Here is a 26,389-nt window from a genome sequence, read left to right as displayed (position 1 = left end):
TCTAGTCCACTATTCCATCTGGTGTATTTTTAATTTATTGAGAATTTTTCTTTTTTATGTTTTCTGTCTCTTTGTTAAGGGTCTCACTGTCCAGTAATTTACCTTTATGATTTATTACTTTATTTTTTTAGGCTTTTATTTATTTATTTGACAGGTAGAGAGCACAAGCAGGGGGAGTGACAGGCAGAGGGAGAGGGAGAAGGCTCCCCACTGAGCAGAGAGCCTGATGTGGGGCTTGATCCTAGTAGGACCCTGGGATCATGACCTGAGCAAAAGGCAGACATTTAACGAACTGAGCCATCAGATGCCCTATGATTTATTGCTTTAAATTCTGTATCAGGCATATTACTTCTCTCCATTTTGCTTAGGTCTCTTGCTGTGATTTTGTTCTGTGCATTCATACGAGACATTTTCCTCTGTCCTCAATTTGTCTAACTCCATGTCTGTTTTTGTGTGTTGGGAAGTCAGCTATGTTTCCAGCTCTTAAAAGTAGTGGCCTAATGAAGAAGAGGTCCTGTAGTGCCCTCAGTCAGTGTCCCCTGTTCACCAGAACCTGGTACTTCAGGGGTGTCTTCTGTGTGTGTTGCATTCACCCTGGTGTCGTGGTTTGGCTCCTTCCTTCAGTCCAGTTGTCTGCAGTGGCTCTCTGCCTGTTGTGGGCAGTGTTTGGTTCCTGTGGTGTTAGTGGACCAGTCAGGGGCCACCTTGGGCTTGAGTTGAGTTAGACTAGAGGGCAGTAGCACCAAACTGCAGGGCACTTTCCCTGTGTTGTCCCTTGAGAAACTTTCATTGGTGGGCATAACCTGCAGTCAGACTCCTGTCTGCCCCCACACCACTGCTGGAGTTGCATTTGGACTAGTGTGTGTGGTTATCTTCCCTTCTCTCCAGGGCAGGAGTCACTTTGGAGTGGCGCTGGTCCCTGTCACGGCTGCTTGCACACTGCCAGGCTTGTGGTTCTGCTTTGGATGGGCTCTGGTCAACAGTGTATTGGAGCGGGCAGCTCTGTAGAAGCTCATTGTAGTGGGAGGTGCAGTGTTAGCAACATTTGCAGGTAGGGGATGGCACACTGTTAGCAAGTCAGGTGGCAAGGGTTGGTGCCAGGCTGGTTCCCGCAGGTAGCTGTGTGTATATGCTAGGAGACAGGGAAGAGAAATGGTGCTTGCCAGTTCCTTTGTCCCTGGAGGAGTCCCCCAGTGATCCTTGTCCCTCCAGGATGAGCTCTGAGATGACTAAAATAACTCTTCCTTCTCTGTGCCCCAGATGTTTTTTCAAACTTCTACTTCCATGCTGCATCTCTGAAGGCTGTTTGTTGTGCTGTCTCTTTTAAGGATGGGGACTCAGTTTCCTCTTGTCCTCCCAGCTCTCCAAGAACTTAAGTCCACTGATACTTAGTGTTGCCAGTGTTAAGCTCTGCTGATTGTAAGCTCACGAAATTTGACCCCTTTGGTGTTCAAAGCCAAATGTTATGGGGATTTGTCTTTCCCATGTGGGCTCTCCAGTGTGAGAGTCTGTTTCTCTTTCCTCTCCACACACCTTCCATCCCTCCCCATCATGTCTCCACCCTTCCTACTCTCTTTGAGGTGCCCTCTTCTCTACATTTCAAAGCGGGGTTTGCTTTGCCAGTCTTGGGTCACTTTCTGGGTTATTTATACTGATGTGAGTGTTATCTAGTTGTATCATGGGACAAGGTGAGCTTAGAGTCTTCATACTTTGCAGTCTTCTCCAGAAAATCTCCAAAAACCATTTTAGAACCTGCCCAATATTAATGTATCATTGCCCTTTGGTTTTCCATAAGTAGAAGTCATCTGTGTTCCAAGTGCTACATACTAAATGCTCTTTGTCAGAGTCACATGTTATTCCCCTTTATGTTCTAACAAATGGAGATAATGAATCTGAGTATCCCCCTCAAGCTTTTTAATTTATTTTAAATATCAGATTTTTGCAAATATCTTCTCACATTCAATAGGTTGCCTTTTCATTCTGTTGATGGTTTCCTTTGCTGTGCAAACGCTTTTTATTTTGATGTAGTCCCAGTAGTTTATTTTTGCTTTTGTTTCCCTTGCCTCAGGAGACCTATCTAAAAAAAAAATGTTCCCAAGGCTGATGTCAGAGATTACTGCTAATGTTTTCTTCTAGGAGTTTTATATAGTTTCATGGTTTCAGGTCTCACATTTAGGTCTTTAATCCATTTTGAATTTATTTTTGTGTATGGTGTAAGACAGTGGTCCAGTTTCATTCTTTTGCATGTAGCTATCAAGTTTTCCCAGCACCATTTGTTGAAGAGATTGTCTTTTCCCCATTGCATGTTCTTGCCTCCTTTGTCACAGATTAATTACTCCTATAAGTGTGGGTTTATTTCTTTGCTTTCTATTCTGTTTAATTGATCTTTGTGTCTGTTTTTGTGCCAGTACCATACTGTTTTGATTATTATAGCTTTATACTATATCTTGAAATCTGGGATTGTGATCTAGCTTTGTTCTTCTTTCTCAAGATTGCTTTGGCTATTCAGGTTCTTTTGTGGTTCCAAATCAATTTTAGGATTTTTTGTTCCAGTTCTGTGAAAAATGCTATTGGTATTTTAGTAGGGATTACTTTGAATCTGTAGGTCTCTGTGTAGTATGGGCATTTTAACAATATTTGTTCTTCCAATCCATGAGCATGGAATATCTTTCCATTGGTTTGTGTTGTCTTCAATTTCTTTCATCAGGGTTTTATAGTTTTCAGGGTATAGGTCTTTCACCTCCTTAGTTAAGTTTATTCCTACATATTTTATTCCCTTTGGTGCAATTTTAAGTGGAATTGTTTTAATTTCTCTTTCTGTTACATCATTATCACTGGATAGAAACACAGCCAATTTCTGTGTATTAGTTTTGTATCCTGCAAGTTTATGGAATTCATTTATCAATTCTAATAGTTCTTCAGTGGAGTATTTAAGGTCTTCTACATATCGTACCATGTCATCTGCAAATAGTGACAGTTTTATTTCTTCTTTCCAATTTGGATGCCTTTTATTTCTTTTTCTTGTCTAATTACTACAGCTAGGACTTCCAGTACTATGTTGAATAAAAGCAGTGAGAGTGGACATCCTTGTCTTGTTCCTGATTTTTAGGAAAAGGTCTCAGTTTTTCACTATTGAGTATGATATTAGCTGTGGGTTTTTCATATATGACCTTTATTTTGTTGAAGTATGTTCCCTCTGAACCTAGTTTGTTCTTGCATTTTGTCAAATGCTTTTTCTGCATCTGTTGAGACGATCAAGTGGTTTTTAATCCCTTTGTCTTGTTAATGTGATGTATCACATTGATTGGTTTGTGAATAATGAGCCACTCTTGTATCCCTGGAGTAAATCCCACTATTGTTGAAATAAGTTTTCTTATATTTTGTTGAGGATTTAAGCATCTGTGTTCATCAGAGACATTGGCCTATAGTTTTCCTTTTTTGTAGTGTCTTTATCTGGTTTTGGTATCAGGGTGATACTGAACTTGTACAATGAATTTAGAAGTTTTCTTTCCTCTTCTATTTTTTGGAATAGTTTGAGAAGAATAGGTACCATGTTCTTGACGTCTTAGAGAAAAAAAGTCTTGAATGTTATCTTTAAGTACATTTCTTTAAATTTTGAAATAACTTTTTAAGCTCTCTGTTCTTACTGTTTATTGATATTCATTTGTATTTCCTTAAGATATGCTTAAATGCATGAAATTTTGTTTTCATAATCTTTAATGGTAATTAATATTAAATTATATATAGACATATAAGCTTTATAACGTTTAACATTGAAAGACAAAGACTTTATATGGATTTCTTAGAATACCACTTTAGAAATCAGTTGGCAGTATTAGCAACATCATTATTACATGAATGTATGCTAATGTGGTATGAAAGCAAGATCCTCATTAAAATCTTGTAGCTAAACAAGTAACAAAAACCTTACAAACAGCTTGAGGCTTTAGGCCAGTCACGGTTATTCCAAGAGATTTGGACAAGTGTGAAAATATACAGACTGTGCCTTTATTGTGGTCAGAACACGTAAATGCTATCTTGCATCAGTTCCCTACTGAGAATATTTTTATTCATATTAGGGAAAACGGATCTGAAAATAATGCAGTGTGTAAGCATTCTGTTGTGAATCTATCAATTGTATTGGGTTTATTAAACTTGGAAAGTAGACTTTTGATAATAGCCATTGTGTTTGTGCTCTCCAGGAAAGGAGGGTTTTGATCACCTAGCACATTTTCATTAGGCAAATTCATGATGCTAATGATCTTTCTTCTAGACACTATCTGAGCATGGACTGGTCTGCTGTAGGTCTAGTGAGATTAAAGTTTGGGTGATGCAGGGCAGTCAGCCCATGGTTCGTCACCACTATGGAATATGGCAGTTCCCTTAAAGAAGCCCTTCGCCAGATTTAGTCACTTCTGGGTTAACTTTACGTACATATTCCCTTTGAGGATTTGCCAGGTCTTTTTTTTTTTTTTTTTTAAGATTTTATTTATTTATTTGAGAGAAAGCACGAGCACAAGTTGGGGGGAGAGGCAAAGGGAGAGGGAGAAGCAGACTCCCTGCTGAGCAGGAAGCCCAGTGTGGGGCTCTAACCCAGGACCCTGAGATCATGACCTTAGCTGAAGGTAGATGCTTAACCAACTGAGCCATCCAGGTGCCCCACAAACCGGGTTCCCAGGTCTTAATTCTTACTTAGCATCATAACCATTGCTTGTTGAAAAGTAGATCTTAATACCATGCTTTAAGTAGAAAAATTCACATGTAGGAATGCTAATGACATTTCGGAGTGAAAGTTAATGGACTTTTTGATAGCCATGTAGCTACCCCTTAGGATCTCCCCTGATAATGAGCTGATTGTAAGTCTGTTCTGCCTTTTTGAGTCAGAGGGAGTCCTTAGTTAGAGGGCACAAAGGAAATTCCCTCGGTCTGATTTGGCTCATGAGCCTAGCTCATGTGCACAGAGTGGAACAGAATATTTGTAATTGAAGCAAAAAAGATACCTGACTGGGTTCAGGGGTCAGAGAGCAGCGGTGGGACTGCCGGGACTGGAGAACAAGCAGCTAAAGGAAGCGAGTCCTGGGTGTGTCTTTGATGTGGAGTATTATTGCATGTCATCCACTTTCATGTGATCACACACATTAAACTGTTTGAATTAAAGTCATTGCCTGCATCTTTTGTCCTTGTTCCTGTTCTACCACTTCTCCTTCAGAGTATGCTCTGACGCTTCAGGTAGATACAGATGTCTGTGCTGTGGGGCTCTTGGCCCAGCAAAGCCCTGCTCCTGAGGTTGTTTATGCATTTACTAAATCTCAGTCATTTCCAGTTTGCTTGGGTTTAAAACTATTTTTGTTACATGTTTTGTAATATGGAGACCCCTGAATTAATCTGCATGCTTTAAGATAATTATAAATTAGGGCGCCTGGGTGGCTCAGTTGGTTGGGAGACTGCCTTTGGCTCAGGTCATGATCCTGGAGTCCCGGGATCAAGTCCCGCATCGGGCTCCCTGCTCGGCGGGGAGTCTGCTTCTCCCTCTGACCCTCCTCCCTCTCATGCTCTCTGTCTCTCATTCTCTCTGTTTCAAATAAATAAATAAAATCTTTAAAAAAAAAAAAAGATAATTATAAATTATATTCTTTAGTAACTAGAAGGGTAATAGCTCAAGAAAAGAGGGAAATCTTGATAATTTTGTATTAAAGGAGTTATAAAAGATACTCAGAAAACACTGTTTTACCTACAGCTTCTGTGTGAGGATGATATCATATTGAAGTCTGACGTGGAAATGGTTCGTTACTTACAGCAGACTGGAGATGGCAGAGCTGAAACTAGAGTAGCCAGTGGACAAGAGGAAGGACGGAATAGTTAGGAGAGTAGCTGCAGCAAAGCACACTGTCCTGTGGGCTAGGCAGGACCGAGTCTGACTTTCCAAAGCAAACTGGATTATGGTGCCAGGTTTCTCAGAGTTGGGAGTGCTGAGAAGGCAGGATACCAAGGGATCAGTACAATTTAAAAGGCAAACTACCAGAATGGAAATTAGACAGAAAGCTGTTTTCAGGGACATCAAAGAGTTGCCTTGGGAAAGGAATGGGAACTCTGTTATCAGGTGTGAAGGCCCTTTGGCAGGGTTGTCTTAAAGCGGGTGCCTTGATGCCCTCAGGTGACCTGCAGAGACTAGACGCCAGAGGCCCGTGTCTGGAAACATCTCCCCTTTTACTCTCACTCATTTCTTGTAAAGGATACCCTTCTTCTCTTAGGAATCGTCCTTATTCTCCCCATCCCTTCTATCCCCATGAGGCCTCCTCAGAGGTCCTCTCTCCCCCCTTTCAGAGTTCATCCTTTATTTCTGCAAAGTTAATGGCACTCATCCTGTTCTGCCTTTTATTTGTGTGCATGTCTTTTGTGGAGCGTGTACTATATGCCAAGCATAATCTGGGTAATAGATGTTAAATGGATGAGTATTTTAGAGCTGTTAAAAATTAGTAGGAGTGACTGGGTGGCACAGTCAGTTGATAGCCAGCTGACTCTTGGGTTCGGTTCAGATCATGATCTCGGGGTCATGGGATCGAGCCCTGCGTCGGCCTCTGTGCTCAGCACGGAATCTGCTTGGGACTCTCTCTCCCTCTCCCTCTGCCCCTCAGCCCCACGCACGTGCTCGCTCGCTCTCTCTTTCTCAAATCTTTAAAAAAATTTTTTGATGTAACTGCAAGTCATTTTTTTCTTTCTAAACTTTTTCAGATTTTACCAAATGTTGCAAGGACTCTGGAATCCTTATGGTAGTAAAATGCCGGAAAGAAAATTCTGCATTGAAAGAATGTCTAACTGCTCAGTAAGTAGTCACCACACTGTGCTTCTCTCTCTGTGTGTGTATGTGTGTAATATATGTAGCAGGTAAGAGTATGTTACTAAACTCATTACACGTAATAGATTCTATACTTTGCCCCATCAAACCTTTGATATTGTTAGCTCAATCTGAGATTTCAGTTTGTTAAATATTAAGCAACATATTTATGAAAGGTCTTGTCGAGTTACATGGGTCAGCATTGTATCTGATTAAATATATGAGGTCAGCAAACAAAAATACAGGATTTTTCATATGACTTAGCAGATTCCTTTTCATGAACAGGTTGATCTGTAGAATATATTATAGATGGACTTACATTTGTCTCTCTTAATGAAAAGTTACTGAATTAGATGATTTGTCCACCTTGTGATTTGGGGATTAATATAATTTAACTTGTGGGAAAGTTGTAATAAATCAAATAAAGGATACAAAGGTAAATTTAGATTTTTGAAGTTAATCAATTTTAAAATAATTCTTAAATATGTTCACTGACATTTAGTTGAATATCAAAATAAAAATTTGCAAAGTTCTTTGAATGCAAGTGCTTTCTTTTTTTCAAAGACTTTAATTTGTAGAGAGAGAGAGCACGAGCAGGCGTAGGGGCAGAGGGAGAAGGAAAGAATCTCAAGCTGACTCCATGCTGAGCTCGGAGCCTGATGTGGGGCTCGGTCTCATGATCCTGAGATCATGACCTGAGCCACCCAAGTGCCCTGAGTGCTTTCTGTTGTATCTCCTCACACATTTTATTGTCTGCGTTATTGATAGTATTGCAGAATACGTTAGTATTGTTAAGTGATAGTTGTGAGGTCTTAGTTTTGGTTATCCCTTATTTCCTTCTGTACTTCTCTAGCCTGTGAAACATATAGGTCAGCATGGTTTGATGCCTCCTTAGGGAATTATATAAAAAGAAGTGATTATCTGAATCAAATATTAGTTTTCGGTTTTGATAGCAAATAATGTACATATGTATTTAAATTTACTAACTTATTTTAGAATTCTGTAGTTAGGAGACTTGAGAAGTTAAATTAATCTCTGCATTTATGGATGAGGAAACACCCTTATTTATGGGCCAGGACCTGCCCTAAGCATTTCATCATAGAGTCAGCGTTCTTCTCTGACTTGTTTTTCTTCCAATTCTATTCCCTCATGCTCCCAAGAGATGTGTAATGAATAAATGAACCTGTTAAACTTCTTTGTGACTGAATTTAAATTTTTATATATTAAAGGCATTTAACACCTCAGTTTTAGCCATCATAATAACTTGTTCTTAGTTTGCCATATTATCCCTCCCATGGGCATCATTGGAGCAGAGGGTCAGGAGTGACAGCTGTGGAGAGGGCAGCCTGGGCTTACCTTCTGGATCAGCCAGAGCTTAGCTAGCGGTGCGGCCTCAGGCAAGTTCCTCACAGAAGACGGGAAAATTATTCCTCACGGAGTGGTTGTGAGGGACTGTACGTAAACTCATTACAACAGTGCGAGGCACATAGTAGGTAGTCCATAAATGGTAGCTCTTTAAAATTGTATTTGTTAGCTTTTGTTACCTGAATATTAATCATTAAGAATCCTTCCATCTTTTACCCCTGGAAATAGAGAACTTCTATTTTGCGGGAAGGGGCCGGGAAGGGTTGGAGGAGGCTGCTTCTGTTTAGGAGAGAGAGAGAAACAGTGAGGGAAACAGAGGGTTGTGACATTTGCTGAAAGTAATGGAGTTAAGGATTTTACTTGACCTTAAGCTTTACTACTGACATTGCATGAAGTTAACCACTGCCCTCTCATCTCTTCATAGTGACGTCTTGAAACATGAATGCTTGTTCTCTTTTATCTCTGTCTCATCTTCATTCCGTAGTAAAAGGCAGTCTCACTTCTGCCCCCCTTCCACTGAGACTGCTCCTCCTCAAGTTTCTAGTGGGTTCCAGATAGCCAAATGCAGTGAATTGCTTTTCATTCTTTTTTCTTGGCTTCCCTCCAGAAATTCCTTAAAGTTCCCTTCTATCTGGCTTCCCTTATACTCTTTCCTGTTCCCCCAATATCTTATTCTTCTCGGCATTTTCTTCCCTAACCGATTCCTTGAAGTGGGTTCCCGGTTCTCTCCTCATGCTTATGTCTGTGAAAGCTGTTTGCACCCATGCATTCAGTTACTTCCTATAGGTCATGACATTGCGCTCTTCAGATCCAAAACTGAACTCTTCCTTTTCCTCCTCCTGCATCATGCGTCTAGAATTTAGAATCTTGTCTCCTCTCAATGGTAATTTCCTATTGATTTTATTACCTAAATCTCCCCCAGATGCATTTTGTCCTTTTAATCCCAACTTCTCCTGTTAGTTTAGGCCCTCATCATTCTTTCCTGGATAATTGTGGTAGTTTTCTTACTGGGCATCCTGCGTCTAACCCTGCTGCCCCCGTTTGGCCTGTCACATGCTGTCAGATTCATCTAAGACACAAAACTGATCTTCAGAGTTGCTCTGTTAATATTGTCCCATTGCCTTCAGGATAGATTTCGACTTCTTGGTGTGGCATACAGTGACCTTCATGATGTGGCCCTTGCCCTGTCTAGCTTCATCCCAGGCCCTTTTTCTTACGTGCATAATGTAATCTGCTGTAATGGTACTTATTTACTTGCAGTTCTTCATTTGTTTTTCATCTTTGTGCCTTTTCCAGTGTACATGCAATCTGGATTTCTCTTGTCCTTCAAAGTGCAACTCCTGCACTTCTGCTTGCCATCTCTCCTTTCCCCACTTCTTTCTGAGGTCTCCATGGTGCACTGGGCCATGCCTCTGGGACAGCACTTTGTATACTTCCTTGTTGTGCAGCCTTTACTTACCTGTCCAAGAACACCATGCACTCCTTGAGGATAGGTGCTGTGCTTCTCATTGCTCTATCCTGCCATGCAAAAACAAACCACTAGGTCTTCCCCTTCGCCCTCTTAACCAGTTTGATAGCCTAATGTTTACAATAAATTTATGACCATTTCTTAAAATCTACTTCTAAAGATTGCACCTGATGAAATGTCTGAATATTATTAAAGTAAGCTTATATTTAACACTTGCAGTTTCATTTTTTTTAAAGATTTTTTTTCCTTCTTGTAGTTATAATGATCCAGCCTTTTATGAAGAATGCAAAATGGAATACCTGAAGGAAAGGGAAGAATTCAGAAAAACTGGAATTCCTGCCAAGAAAAGGCTACAGAAACTTCCCACAAGCATGTAGGCAATTACTCAGATACTTAGCTCTGATACTCGTGGAAATCATTATCACCTAAAATAATGGACTCAAAGAAGTGTTTGCTTTATCCTAAATTATGGAAATAATAAAGATTTCCTTTTAAATTTCAAAGTCAAGTTTATCAAATGAGATGGGAGTAGTAAATAGTGAAATGGGATATGGTCCGCCTGTTCGTCATGCATTTTTTGTAAATTTTTCAACTACAGTTCTGTAACAGATACTGAGTTTTAGGGTTCTATATAGACCTTATATTACTTTCGTCCAGTGGCTAATCATAGGGACCAGAAGTAACCAAAGGAAAGTAGGAATGGACAGCCGTCAAAAGTGTTAATAACAAGGCAGTATAGCAGAATAGTGATGAATCAGAATCCTTCCTGATTGTGTCACTTACTAGTTATGTAACCATGGAAATAGTTTTCAGTTATTGTGAGGATTATTGCAGGTAAGTAGAGTATGTAGGACACTGCCTCGGATGTGGTAAATGCTCTTTAATGGCTATTGTTAGTAGTAAAGGATTATTTGGAAACAGATGAAGAAAGTACTTACACATGAATTAATTTTACTTACATATTTGATGGAAAATTTCCTAAAATGAATTATTACATTCCTTGACCTGTTAATTTGGCTACTGAAAATTTTTTTTTTTTTTAAGATTTTATTTGAGAGAGAGAGAGACAGCAAGAGAGGGAACACAAGCAGGGGGAGTGGGAGAGTGAGAAGCAGGCTTCCCGCTGAGCAGGGAGCCCAATGCGGGGCTTGATCCGAGGACCCTGGGATCATGACCTGCGCCGAAGGCAGACACTTAACGACTGAACCACCCAGGCGCCCCGAAAATATTTTAATGATTTCAGGAGCTAATGTAAAAAATTGTCCAAGTACAATAATTTGGTTCGAGTTTGAGCTTTTTTTATATCCAAACTTGCTTTCCTTTTCCTCTGTGAGCTGTTAATTCTTCACTAGAGCCATGGCAACCAGTTTCCAAGTTAAAAAAAAAAAAAAAATGTATATATATATATATATATATATATATATATATATATAGTTTTCATTAAAATCACAAATAGAAATTACTACATACTAGGACAAGATTTAACTTTGACCCCAATCCCATAAAATAGATGAGGTTTTTTTTTTTAAGGACTTAGTTTAAAGCAGATGGGATCCTAAGGAACCAATGTGATGTTCAAGTTCCATACTTTACTCAAGTGAACCGCTCAAAGAACTATTTTACTCTTACTTGAAACCCAAAGAAACCACATTTTCCCAGGCCACAGATCAAAAGGAAGATTACTAGAGCAGATAAAAGCAAAGCAAATATAGAAACCTAGAGACCACATACCATAGGAGTAAACAAGCCTATATTCTTCTGTTGGCCTTTTGGTATTGGTACATTTCCTAGAGCACAGGACCTTAATTTTTATTTTTAATGGTGCAAATGAAGAAAAGGCAGTTGCTTTAAAAAGCTGGTAAAATATATAATCTGTGGCTAATTTATAATTTGGATGAGAATCAGAGGAGCCACCTTCAATTTTATGTGGAAAATTCATTTATGTAGATGTCACTTTCCCCACAGGTGCTGGACAGTAGGTTATATAAATATGTTCATTCTTCTATAATGTCAGAAGCTAATCATTTATCACAGCTTTCAGGATATCCATGCCTAGCCACCACACTTGTCTACTTCTCTGACTAGTACAGCTGCCTCAGTTGTTGTCTTGCTTGCTCATTCATACCTCTGGCTGATACTAGTTCTGTTAAGAAACAGTGTACAGATTTTCTTCCCCTAAAGATTCACCTTGTTGAAGTAGCCTCTCCGGATCAGATGATAGATTTTGTATGATTTGGTCTCAGGTCTTTAAGTCTGAATTCTCCCCTACTTACTTGGTTTTATAATTGTCTCACATAGATATGTCCCCCTGCTCTGCTTAGGAATTAGGTTCCATTTTGGCAGAATCTCCGTTTCCTTTTAGAGAAGATGCAAATTTTATTTTCACTAATGGGAGATCAAGAGGAAGTAAGTGGCTTTTTGTCCTTACCTGTGTTCTCTTTGTTCTGTTATGTAAATGTGAACTGGGTTATAGAAGTCTAAAGATTAAAGAAATTTCCAGGGAAGGCCCTTTGGAGCAAATTTCAAGCAGTATGAAGTCAACATAAAATTTTTCAGCTCATGATCTCAGGGTCCTGGGATCCAGCCCCCCATTGTTGGGCTTGGCGCTCAGTGGGAAGTCTGCTTGAGATTTTCTTTCTCCCCCCACCCCCTCAATTAAATCTTTAAAAAATTTTTTCCATCTCAAATAAATACCAACTACAGATGGGCCATTCTCTTTTCTCTTTGAATCTTACGTACAACGGAGATGATCATAAAGCACACATTTTTAAATTTGTGGCTGGGTAAAAGAGTTTTGGTTAATTTTTTTTTTTTTTAAGATTTTATTTATTTATTTGAGAGAGAATGAGAGAGAGCGAGTACATGAGAGGGGGGAGGGTCAGAGGGAGAAGCAGGCTCCCCGCCGAGCAGGGGGCCCGATGCGGGACTCGATCCAGGGACTCCAGGATCATGACCTGAGCCGAAGGCAGTCGCTTAACCAACTGAGCCACCCAGGCGCCCCGGTTAATCTTTACTAGAGTCCCACACATCATTTATTTAGCACTTTACCCTGTAAAGAACATACAACCACTGATTACTAGCATACCTGTTTGATAGCCACCCTCTTGGTCAGATGGAACAACGTTTCTTCCACTTAAAAGAACTGGTTTAACAAGACAAATGCCTGTTAACATGTATCAAATGAACAACTAACAATTAGTACCTGACCTTGGAATATATAGGCAAGGACAGTATTTCACATTCTCTTCAATTTCAAACAAAAATAATTTATTTTAATTAAACAATTTCTTGGTATTGTTCAAAACATTAATCAAGCCATTATCTCATACTACTTCTTTACAAAGGAAAAGTTTCCAACCTTGGTTTAAAAAAAGGCAAACCAGTAAGCTACATTAGAGATTAGATAGAATATATAGCCTATGCAGCCACATGAGAAATAGTTTCTGCTGCTTTGTTATTACACAGGTAGTTGCTTCCTTTAGCTAAAGCCTGGAGTCTTGTATTTGTTTTATGCATATTGGGTTTTGTTCTATTACTTGGCAGGAGATTGTACTCCCTAGAGTCAGCTGTGTTCATTGGTCAGAATAAATTCCAGCATCTGACACCAATTCCATTAATCACAGACAAGCTTGAATAAGTGAGTAAGATAATAGAAAGACAAAAATATCTGGTGAACAGTGAACATTGTTTATGTATGTATGCTGTTCAGTTAATATAGAAGAGATCTGAGATATTCTTTTGAGTTCAAGGTATTTGAAACTGTCTATCAAAAAGGATAAAGGCCTCCTACATGAAACACTTTATCTCAGGCAAAAGATGTGTAAGCCAACTAATACATTATATTACTAATATGTTAATACTACCACCCTGCAAGAATTTAGATAGATTTCCATGTGAAGCCATCCTTGTTATATCCTTGTTTATAAATGATAGGCCACTTAGAATCAAAAAGTCGGGACATTTCATGATTGTACTATATCAATACAGCACAGAATTTGGTTTACAGAATTATAATTCCTAATTTGGTTAATGAAAAAATCACTAGCTCAATGAGTAAAATGTTACATTTCAAAAAAACTAACAATTTATAAGTTGCTCTACATTAACAAGCAGGTATAGACTCTTTGAAGAAAATTACCTGATCCAGTTACATACTTAGATTTTCATTATGGACCACTGAAGGCACAGATTTAGACTGAAACCTTTGTGGTGCTCTTTATACTTCTCATTGACTACTACAGAGTTATAATAGTTTACACACCACATAGTTTTTCAACTATTTCATTACTTTTTTCAGTTAGGAGTTGAGGGATGTACAGGACAAAGTTGGCTTCAATGATTAGGTTATTTCAAGTATTAACACTGTGATTAAAAAAAATTTTTTAAGTCTTAAACTTTGAAACACAATAAGCATATGGAGATGGAATAACCTGTAAGAGATAACTACTATTCAACTATAACACTCTTCATCTTTATGCAATATAAAGTCAATAGAAACATAACCTATTCATTTTGCCATTTGCTCTTGTTTGCAACTCAAAGCAACTTACAATTTTTCTCAGATATTAATGGCCTCTTATTTTTATGAATGGATATTTAGGCATTTCACATGCTTTATAAAACCATGTCTAAGAAATTTTAATTCCATTCTTTATGTGAGAGGCTGTTATTTACAATTACTATCAAAGGTAGAACTGTCTCTTTGAAACACCTTAAGTTTATTAATAAGTAGCATATGTCTGATTCTTAGCTGGAACATGGAGCTGGAGGGTGCTCTTTCATACTGGAAAATCAGCTACATAATGTGGAACAGTATGTGCAAATGTATATACCGAAGAACTCTGCAAAAGTTTAATCAAAATCTGCTTTCAGTTTAAATAATTTTTGAGAGTGTCACTGAGGGAGATACAGTAACCTCATGACCAGATCATGAATCTCTTCAGAATTAATTCTTATAAAGACAGTTTTGATTATGTTGATCCAAGTAATGCAGTGGTGGCAGGTTGGGTAAAGGCAAAGTTTTATTTTTAGTTTCCCCAAATGCTGTCTCACTTGATTTAGGAGGGCTTGGGAATACCCAAGAATTATCTTCCAGAGAATTTCTGCCATAAGAGTTGTGTTCCTGAAAGTTAGTACCATCATGAAGAATGGATCGCTCATTATCTGTCCATGATTGGAGAATTGCTTTCTCTGATAAAACCTTTATATCTCCGGGTAAAGGGGAAGATGTGGTATGGCAAACAGTTTTGCCATTTGGTGAGAGGGGGGAATGTCTTTTGTATGTTGCAGTAAAATTCGCCAAGTGCAGTTTTGTGCTGTCTCTCCCAAGGTCTTCCATGCATCCTACTGGGGCACAGGCTAAAAAGAAAACACAGGCTAAGTGTCAGTTGTCAAGGCATTTGTGATCATAAAATATGTAACATTTCATTAATTTAGTTACATCTAGAACTGGAAATAAAACTAACATTTCTAAATTAGTGTGATCACTGGGGCACTGTGACTTGACGACAGATGAAAAATGATCTGAGTTCTAATCCTGGATCACTATTTACTGACATTGAGACTTTACTTTAAAATCACTTAATTACTTCCAGGTGTCACTTCTCTTGTCTGCAAAATTGACATAGTAATCTCGCCCTGCCTATTTCACAGAATTATTAATGAAGATGAATTCCATAGTTTAAGAAGTTGGAAACCAATAAAGTTAAAATACAGGAAGGATCCCCTTCTTGGCTCTTAAGGTGGCTAGAAAAGGTTTGTAGACTGTTTACCTGTCAGTGGAAACTAAGCTGTTCTAAAGTAATGTTAAATACAATATCCTTTGCTTATTCAAATCTTTTTTCCATAGGTACTTTAAAAGTAAATTTTTTCAGAAATAATTATATTGTGAATTGATGAGGCCTAAATGAAGTTTTAATATATATCCGAAGGCTTTTATGGATAAAAGTTTGAATAAAATTTATAGAATAATCCTGTTTCTTAAATACACACACATTTCTGCTATGGTTACGGTAATAGGTCAAGGAAAAGAATGTGTTTAGTACACACGTAATGGCTTAGAAAACAAACTGCTTTAAAGCTGTTATTTAGTGATAGCCAGCATAATGGTAGTATGAGCTTATGAACTCGACTTCTCTTCCCCTTCCAATTCAACCAACTCGGACAGAATGCTAGGAATTAGAACAAAGACTTCAATCTATAATTTTGTAAGACACTGAACCACATTATAAAATAAGCTCATTCCCTTTTTTTCTTGGGAAGAGGGATAGGAATAGAGGAGACATAGAAGTAATGGTGCTCAACTTCTGGACAAGAGTGATCTGTAGGTTAGGAAAAAAGGTGATTTAGTCTTCTCTATTCCTCAAAGCACTGAGTTCTGCAGTAAGGAGTGAGCCTGCCACTGTTGTAGTGTGCTAGAAAATTTATGGTCTGATACACCAAAAGACTCATCCTTCAGCTCAGAAGGGACACAAGAATGAGTCATTTTCAAATACGGAAAGAGCATTTCTCCTATATTATTCTTTGGAAATTGTATTTATTATATAAACAAAGAGCCTCACTGAAAACTCCCTACAAAATTATTCTGCGTTCCTTTTAAAAGAACATACATTTGCCTCATATGTAACCCTGCCCTTGAAAAACTCAAGGGCAAAATGAACCATAAATTAAGTTGGAGCCTGCCAGGGCACCATATTAGTTTGCCTGATTCATAAATAACTCTCATGAAACTGAAAGGAGTTTTGACTTCAGTTTTCCTTTTTCCCTCCTAGTAAATACTCCTGAGGAGATTTATAAAATACTCTTGTGCCCTCTTTAGGCGTAATACGAGGGGCATATAATTTTAAATTAGGTGATGGTGATTATTTTTTATAAAAAGTCACATCTCATTCCTTTAAACTTAGGGCATTCAAATTTACAACTTTTCAGAAATATACCTATTATGTAATAAGAAGTGCAAATGCACTGATTTTTCTGAGGTATAAAAATAGCTTTGGCGAAGTAGCCACTACTACGTTAGCCCAAAACTCAAAAAGTTTAGTGAGCCAAGCAGTTACATAGGAAAAGCAAATCAATGAAAATTTTCATTTCATTGAAAGGGATAAGGGGATAATACCTAGTCTCCATTCTAAACAGTCTATCCTTTACGGAAAGAAAAGTTTACCAAATGAAAAGAACCCAATGAATTCATCAAAGTAATTTTTTTCAAAAACAATTTAAAGAGCTAGGTCTTTGATATGTTCTGTAGCACTGGAATGAAAAATAGCTTTTGGTGTCTTGGTCTCTCTTTAATATAAGAAGGAGTTGTGGTAAAAGGTCAACTAGAGCCAACTTAACACCTCAGCCTTATACACATAAGCAACACTTGGCTGAGAAAAAAAGCCACAAGGGGAAAAGAATACAGTACTGAAGAAAAAACACATCAGCAACACCTTTATGTGTGAAGTTGACCAGTATGAGAATGAAGCCAAAGCAGAGAATAGGTCGGCTGTGAACATACTATATATACTTTGGCTTATCAAAATCATCTGATGAAATTTCGATAAGAAACGATAGCCAGTTGCTCTTCAAGCTGTTTGGCTGGCATTAGTGGTTTCCAGCAAACATTAACTTGCCTTTCTTGATTGTAGTTGGGGTTTTCAGTTTTCTTAGTAGTTCAGCTTGTACTTGAGTCACCAAATGTAAATTAGACATTTCTCTCTTCAGTTCCCAGTATGCATTTTGCATATTATCACTGAAATACAGTTTTTTTAAAAAAAGTTAATGGTTATAATTTTCTTTATAGACAGAAAGGAGTGACTTTAAAGTAGAAATGAGCATATCTGCATTTCTGCTCCAATTAGTTTTGAGATGATATAAATTAAAACTTCCTCATTAAATAACAAATACAATTAGGGCATTAAAACAAGTAAAAAGATCTTATTCATAATAATACTGACCTAATTTCTAGCCATTAATTGAACTATATTAAACAGAAGGGTATTACAAAAATTATTACAGTGAAGTTTCTTATTAATTATAGCCTACCATGTGCTGTGCTGTGACTACAAAAGTAAGGGGTATGGCCTTCATTTACAAATCTGATCAAAAATAAAGTGACATTTATTCATGTATAGAGTTTTAATTTGTATTTATCTCTTGATTATTTGGTTTTGACGTTGTGAATTGAAATGTATCAACTGAATATATACCCAAATCCACATTAAAATTTAGGTTTCATGTATTTCATTCTTTTATGTTTGACTGGGCTGTCTCATATTGTTGGTTCTAAACCAATGTGACATGACAGCACAAGACAAGAAGAGCCAGATGATTTCCTGGTAAGGGAAAAGAAGCGAGAGAGGATTATATGAAACAAATTATAAACTTCATAAATGCCAGTCATTTTCATAATTTGACAAGTTTAAGTTATTTTAAACCTAATTTGCAAAAGTTTCATTCTCCCATTAAACATGGATATTCATGATTTTTTTTTTGGTTTTTAATTGCCAACTAAATAAACTGAAATCTTCTATATTCTTACTTTGCTATACAAAAATATGTAAAATGTTAAGTATAAAAACAACTGATCTCATAGCATTCAAATGACCGTTACTGCCTCTTAAAGATACTGGCGTAAATTTAATAAGTAAATCAAGTTAGAAAAGATGTCAGTTTTTATCTAGCTATACACAAAAACCTTTGAACAAACCAAGGGGTAATACTCTTGATACCTAAATCTAATATCCTATTCAAATTACAATGCAACAGACCTACTCAAAAACCATCATTCTGGAATGTAAGCTTATATACGTTTTTTTGGTCAAGATATTTCTATTCCACTCAGACTACAATTCTTTCACTAGAAGCAGAATATACTGCTTTCGGGAAAAATCCACATGTTTTAGTCTATTGTAAATGTCATTTGTCAAACAGTAGTCTATTAAAAATCACAGAGCTTTTTGCAGGTTTTTGATAAGTGTGAAATAATTACTTCACAAAAATTAGTTAACCACCTCCACTTCACCAGTAAACATCTGAGATGTATGCTACAATGAATGTTTCACATAGGAACCTGTCTTAAGTGTGAAGAGTTGTTGGTTCCTTGTTGCAATTGTGGGTATTCAGTATGCTTTCCAAAGAGTTACATTATATAGCAGTAAGGGTAAGTGCTGTATATGTGCTAATTCATGCAGACAGTCATGATATGAATAATACAGTTTAAAAATAGTGTTTAATTATTGGCATGAGATGGTAAATCAGTACCTGACTTTGAGAAAAGAAAAGCAAATACCCAAGACTGTGTTTGGATCCTAGAGTATCAAACACATTTAATCATTCAAAATAGCTAAGCATGTAAAATAAAAACAATTATAATAGAAGTGTTAAAGCAGTGTCTAATACACATTTTCCAATTCAATTTAGTGAACACTGCTTATATACTAGGTTAAACTAAAAACTAGGTCACCAAGTTTAACATACATCTAAGTCTTTTTCTTTTGCCCTTAATGTCACCTGATTAAAAACTACAGCTTAAAAAAAAAAAAAAAAAAAAATTACCAAGTATAAGCTCTCCCCCTTGTGGATAACAAAGTAATAACAGTCACTTTAAAGTGCTACAGTCCTCAAAGTATGTTAAAAAAAATTAATTCTATTTGAACAAAGTACTTAAACATTACTTAAGTGAGATTGGAAAAGGCAAACTGTCATCCACAAATCTTCAGCAGAGTTCCAGTTAACCTTCACTTACCCAGATATTTTTGAAATTGTACAGGCTGGCTGTACCCCCGCCCTCCCCAACCAACCAGGAGTATGAATTTAGTTAAGTTTTGCTTTAAATGACACAGGTGCATATATATGTATAGGTGTGTGTGTGTGTGTGTGTGTGTATATATGTATATATATATATATATATATATATATATATATACATGAAATTATAAAACGAGCACTGAGATGCAACACTAAAAAGCATCCCAAATGAGAACCCTACAAAATAAAATAGACGAAACAAAAAAATGATGGGTGAAATGCCTAACATAATAAATGCTCAACCATGTTCTCACACCAACTTGGCAAGCTGGGTAACCACATTTTCCGCGTGAGGAAACAGGTTCAGGAGAACTTACTCCATACTCTTTAACATGTTGCTGATCAAAGCCATCTTTTAATTATCCCCAGTCTAAGGACTGCCTGCTGCCTTTTTGGGGTAACATTTTTCATATCACTATTACCATCATCTTCATCACACATTTACCAAGCACCTCCAATATGCTGGCTGCCAACAAAACCTTCTTAACCTCAAATTTCAACCCTCTAAATTTTAAATGTAACGTACCTCCTCCTTGAGATGTGAATAAGCAGATTTCATGTCCTGCTTACGAAGTCAAATTGTGTAAAAGCCCAGTTTTCTTAATTGACACTATATATTCAAGACTCTTCAATAGTGAAATGAGTATTCCTTGTCTAAGAAAAATCTAATTTTTTACTTCACCCATTTGTGTTTTTCTTTAGCTTCTGAAAATTTACTGAACTATGACATTCCCCAGAGAAACAAAAATCAAAGTATGAGATATCTTACCCAAGAGCTAAAGATTTAGAAATGTATATTTTGACAACTGTGATTCCCCACAACCAAGAGTCTTTTAGACATTTTTGATTGTGAGGCCCAGCAAGGAATCATTTTACACTGCAACCCAAAGAAAACAAGTTATGAGAAACCATACTTACCCCCTTATTATGTTTAATACAATCTGGTATGTTCTATTCTGTTTTATTCAATATTTGTATAAAATACTTACCTCAACACACAAAGTTTCATGACCACTAAGGGTCCCACAGCACATTTTGAAAAACACTAACCTCATCCATATTTCCTAAAGATTTACATTTTAAGAAGTTCACAGTGTAAGTTTACTCCGTACCTAGATACGTTTAAGAACAACAACCTAAAGCTAACACCAAATCGAACACTGGCAGGAAACAGGCCAAATTTCTGATTGGGCTGTTGTTAAATGATGTTGTACACAGTAAGTACCATATAAAAGGCCTCCAGTAACTAAAGGTTCACTCTATATGAGGTACCTCATTTGCCTGGCAATATAATCGGAGGAAATATGAAAAAAAAGTTTTCCCAAAAAGGGTGCTTTACAAATAAATGAAAAATAATCTGGGACGCCTGGGTGGCTCAGTCGGTTAAGCGTCTGCCTTTGGCTCAGGTCATCCTGGGATCGAGCCCCGCATCAGGCTCCCTGCTCAGCAGGAGACTCTGCTTCTCCCCCTCCGCTCATGCTCTCTCTCTCTCTTGCTCACTCTCAAATAAATAAAATCTTAAAAAAAATAAATAATCCTTAAAAATATATAAACTTGTACTTAAAGGTTTTGTGGAAACACTCCTATGTACCTTTTTGCTAATGTAGTAAACTTACATCTGAGTTGTTCCACTTAAAAGTGATGACGTAACTTAAAAATACAGGACTATAAACTGGGAATAGGTATAAATGGTAAGGTGAAGGAAAAACAAGATAAAGTGCAGCTAGGAATGAGGCTAACATAAAAATGCGTGATAAAAAGTTTACCAAGGAATAAACAACAAATTTGGTTATTAGTTTTCTAGTTACTAACCAGAAAAGGGAAACCTAATTAGTTTTGCAATTCATATTGTTTACATAAAATAAATGCGAACCAACCTGTATAAAACCATAAATATACTTTGAGCACTAGCGAGCCATTAGGACATGCTTTAATTATATAGTTCTTTTAGCAGACAAATAACTCTCAGAGTGGAGAACTTAAGGCAAATCTTTCTAAAAATTGTTTCTCTCAGCTAATACTCTGAGTTAATACTAAGCTTTAGAGAATTCAAAACTGCACTTTGAAGCCAAAATTACAGACTTGGGCAGCCTCAAAAACTAGACTCATCTCCTTGTACCTTTATCCTCTTAAATCCTGGTGTAGAGATCCCTCACTATCTTGTTAGTTATATGATGTCTTTAAAGACATCTGGGGGGAGAGGCAGCTTTTTGAGTTATTCTCAGTAGATGTAAACCAAATTATGTAAATTTTCCCATGAATGGAAGCAGAAGTCTCATTCTGTATCACGTATCCCTAATACAAAATATACATAGCCCTTTCATTTGACGTACTCTTATTCTAACATATTTCTCTGTTCCCTGCTTCTATCCAAAAATGGTTAGAAAAGGCTTATAAAACTGATAAATACAACAAAATGAGGGGAAAAAACCTGGGTTGACAGGAGAAAAGATAATTTTGATAAAGAAGAAAACTTTCAGAAATATGGGGTGTCTGGGTGGCTAGGTTGGTTATGCATCCAACTCGGTTTCGGCTCAGGTCATGATCTCATGGTGGTGAGACAGAGGCCCTGTGTCGGGATCCATGCTCAGTGGGAAGTCTGCTTCCCCTCTCCCTCTGCCCCTCCCCTGCTCACACACACGCCTTTCTCTCTAAGATAAATATATCTTAAACAACTTTCAGAAATAATTTACATGGACACTGACCTAGACACACTGTTTAAAAAGGAAAAAGTTCCTTGCTGGTAAAGTTAGATGCAACTTGAAGGCATAACAAATGGCAGAGTTTAATAGTTGCAAGAGAGATGTGTTATGACCCACAAGGCCTAAATATGCTAGTCCCTTATAGAAAAAGTTTGCTACCCCCTGGATCTAGAAGATTGGCTGCAATCTTCAAATTGTTTGCCCTAGTTGCTCATTTCTCTCAATTAGGTTTTTTGATAGGAATAGGAAGGAGCCATTTCACATTATTTACTTTAGACTAGTAAACTTTAGAAGCCAAATGATCCAACAATGAAGTCAACTCACTATTTTTCATTGGATGAAAGAATCCATATACAGAAGGGATGTAAAATAAGATAATTTGAAACAGTACATGTTACTTAAATAAAAATGACATCTATTTAAGAGAAAAAGGGTTAAAGTAATATACATGAACTCTTATAGCTACTTTTGTTTTTACCCTAGGAGGACAGTTCTCTTAAAATTCATGTTATACCAAAGACTAAGGTGGTCCAAGTTTGCCCTTAGGACAAGGTGGTACTACTGTATATGGAAATGTATAATTCTTCATGCAAAATCAGGATTACAGAATACTTTCTACACAGCTAGCTCCCTAAAGCCCTATCTAAAATATTGAGGCCTCACAATATATACCATTCTACTAAAGTTCAAGCCAACTGTTGAAGAGCAGTTAAATGTTTTTTATAAATCCACTGTGGTCAGAGATTACATGCAGTACCCAAATAGTATCCATTTGCTTTTAAGGTTAAATCATAACAGAAATCTAGGTAAGCTATACAAAGTGGCCTACGGAAGAATATGCTATTTCTGAATGTTGAAGAATGTTCATACCTTGAAATGCTCAGTCTTTGGAGATCACTGCTCTTCAGATTGTCTTCCTGAGATGGATCCTATTATTTGTTTAAAAAAAAAAAATTTAAAGTTGTAATTGTTAAGAAGTATAGATCTGTTTCCCAACTAGTGCCTTATGATGTGGAAATTTCACATATACAGGGGCCCATGGTTACAAAATATTGGGAAACACTGTTCAACTTAAATAGGTTCCTACACTTTAGGACTTCTCAGAACCTTTGGTACATATAACAGCACACTGTGAGTCACTAAATGGGCTATTATTGGGTACCTGAGACCTCTACCCAACTCCATTTTAAAGATCCAGTGTTTTCTAAATTTTGTTGGCCCTAGTGTCTTTTTTTCCAAAGGATCAACTTTTCTGAATATAAATGACTGGATACTGGGGGAAAGTTTAAAAGGGCCATAAGTGGAACTGACTCTCATTATCTCATTGATCTCATTAATACCAAACAGTAATCTACTGAGTAAACCCCCCCCCAGAAAAAAAAACCCACCTCATTATTATATCCATGTAGGGATGCTATTTCACACTTTAAAAGATGTTATAAAATGCTTCACAGAAAATACCACCTCAAAAATATTTGTAAATATGGCTATAGTAGATATAAGATTAATAAAGTGAACATAATTTTTTCTCCCTGACTTGCTCTCTGATTCCCACATCCAAGGGGACTCTGATCAGCAATATCTTTGAACAAAATTTAAAACAACATCAAAATTTCAACTTGGAACCTCTGATAAGTTTATTTTAAGCATTCCACTCTTCCTTTTCCTGGTTCATTTCTTTATCTTAGTTGTGAGCATTTTTAAATTTTAAATCCCTCCCTCACCCTGTCAAAGAAGTTCCTATGAAGGTTGAGAACGAAGTCTTAAATTTTATTATTTATTTATTTAAAGATTTTATTTAGGGCGCCTGGGTGGCTCAGTTGGTTAAGCGACTGCCTTCAGCTCAGGTCATGATCCTGGAGTCCTGGGATCGAGTCCCCGCATCGGGCTCCCTGCTTGGCGGGGAGTCTGCTTCTCCCTCTGACCCTCCTCCCTCTCATGCTCTCTGTCTCTCATTCTCTCTGTCTCAAATAAATAAATAAAATCTTAAGAAAAAAAAATAAAGATTTTATTTGACAGAGACAGCGAGAGCAGGAACATAAGCAGGGGGAGCAGGAGAGGGAGAAGTAGGCTTCCCACTGAGCAGGGGCTCGATCCCAGGACCCTGGGATCACGACCCGAGCCAAAGGCAGACGCTTAGCAACTGAGCCACCCAGGCACCCCTTAAATTTTTTTAAAACAATTCCTCTTTTATTAAACTCTTGTTTCTTAGTCTTTCAGATGCCATTTCAGCAGTAAATGAAAAATTTCTAAAGTTTCTTCTACCTTCAAATGTCTCTATGATTTATGATAGATGAATTAAACTAAAAGCAAATCCCCTAGCACCATCTAGTGGGAAAGAGTAACTAATAAGAACTGAACTGTAACACACACACCCTCTTAACAGTACTGCTTTTCTGGATTACCTTAAGTTTTTTTGACACACACTGACTTACTGAATACACTATATACTAGGCATTGTGCTAAATGTGTTACATGTTATCTAACCTTTATGGAAAAAACAGATATTTAAAAGTCTACTTTAAAGAAAACAAGTTCAGAAGAAGTAAATGATATTCCTAATGTTACATAGTTAATAAGCAACACCATAATTATAAGCCAAATTTTTTACAATTCCATGGTACTGCTACCTACTCTATAAGGAAATATCCATTATGTAAAAAGCTATCATTTTCCTTTCAAGGAAAATCTATTTACTGACAATTATAATTCAGAGCTTCCAGGTACAGATCTTTCTTGCAATCACATCTTTAAAAAAAAAAAAAAAGCCTCTAGGGGCACCTGGGTGGCTCAGTCAGTTAAGCATCTGCCTTTAGCTCAGGACATGATCAGGGCCTAGGACTGAGTACCACATTGGGCTCTCTGTTCAGTAGGTAGTCTGCTTCTCCCTCTGCCCTTCCCCCTGTCTCGTGTTCTCTCTCAATTACATAAAATCTTTAGAGGTCTTTTTTTGTTTAAAGAAGATGGCAGAGGAGAAGGATCCTATACTCACCCCGTTCCACAGATACAACCAGATAACATCCACATCAGTGTCAATAACCCAGAGAACTGGCAGAACAGAACAGATCCTGACTCGATCCCAGGATCCCACAGCAAAAAGTAAAGAGGAGACCATACTGAAGAGGCAGGAATAGCAGGCAGGAGCTAAACACACCCACCCAAAGGACTGTCCGCAGAAGAAGGGACACCACTGGCACAGAAAAGGAAGAAAAACAGACCCTCACACTATGCACACCCCAGGTATGGGGAACACATACAGGGAAAACGAATCCCTGTAACATTTGGCTTTGAAAACCCAGAGGGGCCTAATTACCCCACAAGAAGAGAAAGAAAGGAGGCAGAAAAGCTGAAGAAGAGCTGAAAACTTCCCAAATCTGGGGGAAGAAACAGAAATCCAGATACAGTAGGCACAGAAAGCCCCCCATCCCAAGAGGTCCACAGCAAGACACATAGTAACTAAAACGGCAAAAAGTGGTGACAAAGATAAATTTTAAAAGCAGTAAGAGAAAACATATACAAGAAATACCCAGGATTATAAGAGAATATTATGAAAAATAATATGCCAACAAACTAGGAAACCTAGAAGAAATGGAGAAATTCCTACAAATATATAATCTCCCAAAACAGAATCAGGAAAAAATAGAAAATTTGAACAGACCAACTACCAGCAATGAAATTGAATAATTAATCAAAAAATTACCAACAAACAGAAGTCCAGGACCAGATGGCTTCACAGGCAAATTATACCAAACATTTAAAGAAGAATTAATACCTATTCCTCTCAAACTATTCCAAAAATTCGAAGAGAAAGGAAAGCTTCCAAATTCATTATATGAGGCCAGCATTACCCTGATACCAAAACCAGATAAAGATACTACAAAAAAAGGGAACTATAGGCCAATATCGCTGATGAACATAGCTGCAAAAATCCTCAACAAAATACCAGCAAACCAAATCCAACAATACATTAAAAAAAAATATCATTCACCATGATCAAGCAGAATTTATTCCTGGGAAGCCAGGGTGGTTCCATATTCCCAAATCAATCAACGTGATACATCACATGAACAGGAGAAAGGATAAAAACCATATGATCATTCCAACAGATGCAGAAAAAGCATTTGACAAAATTCAATATCTGTTCATGATAAAAACCCTCAACAAAGTAAGTATGGAAGATACATGCCACAACATTATAAAGGCCTTTTATGAAAAACTCATAGCTAACAT

At 37.3% G+C, this 26,389-nt stretch overlaps 2 protein-coding genes across 2 annotated transcripts in view; one reads left to right on the top strand and one right to left on the bottom strand.

The window, feature by feature from the left end:
* CMC1 (C-X9-C motif containing 1) overlaps nt 1-10,171 on the top strand; it is a 93,220-nt gene extending 83,049 nt beyond the window's left edge. The window contains exons 3-4 of the mRNA XM_034993427.1: nt 6,733-6,823; nt 9,925-10,171. Of these exons, the coding sequence (XP_034849318.1) occupies nt 6,733-6,823; nt 9,925-10,045 (212 nt within the window). The 3' untranslated portion in view covers nt 10,046-10,171. The remainder of the gene's footprint in view (nt 1-6,732; nt 6,824-9,924) is intronic.
* Nucleotides 10,172-12,918: 2,747 nt separating this feature from the next.
* AZI2 (5-azacytidine induced 2) overlaps nt 12,919-26,389 on the bottom strand; it is a 21,101-nt gene continuing 7,630 nt past the window's right edge. The window contains exons 2-5 of the mRNA XM_034988197.1: nt 23,884-23,899; nt 23,030-23,088; nt 17,282-17,400; nt 12,919-15,026 (exon numbers count right to left, since the gene is read on the bottom strand). Of these exons, the coding sequence (XP_034844088.1) occupies nt 14,614-15,026; nt 17,282-17,400; nt 23,030-23,088; nt 23,884-23,899 (607 nt within the window). The 3' untranslated portion in view covers nt 12,919-14,613. The remainder of the gene's footprint in view (nt 15,027-17,281; nt 17,401-23,029; nt 23,089-23,883; nt 23,900-26,389) is intronic.

Source organism: Mirounga leonina, unplaced genomic scaffold, assembly GCF_011800145.1.
Source record: "Mirounga leonina isolate KUSES-001 unplaced genomic scaffold, KU_Mleo_1.0 Mir_115, whole genome shotgun sequence".
Classification (NCBI taxonomy): domain Eukaryota; kingdom Metazoa; phylum Chordata; class Mammalia; order Carnivora; family Phocidae; genus Mirounga; species Mirounga leonina.
The sequence above is the reverse complement of the archived record's forward strand: the minus strand, read 5'-3'. Positions and strand labels throughout refer to the sequence as shown.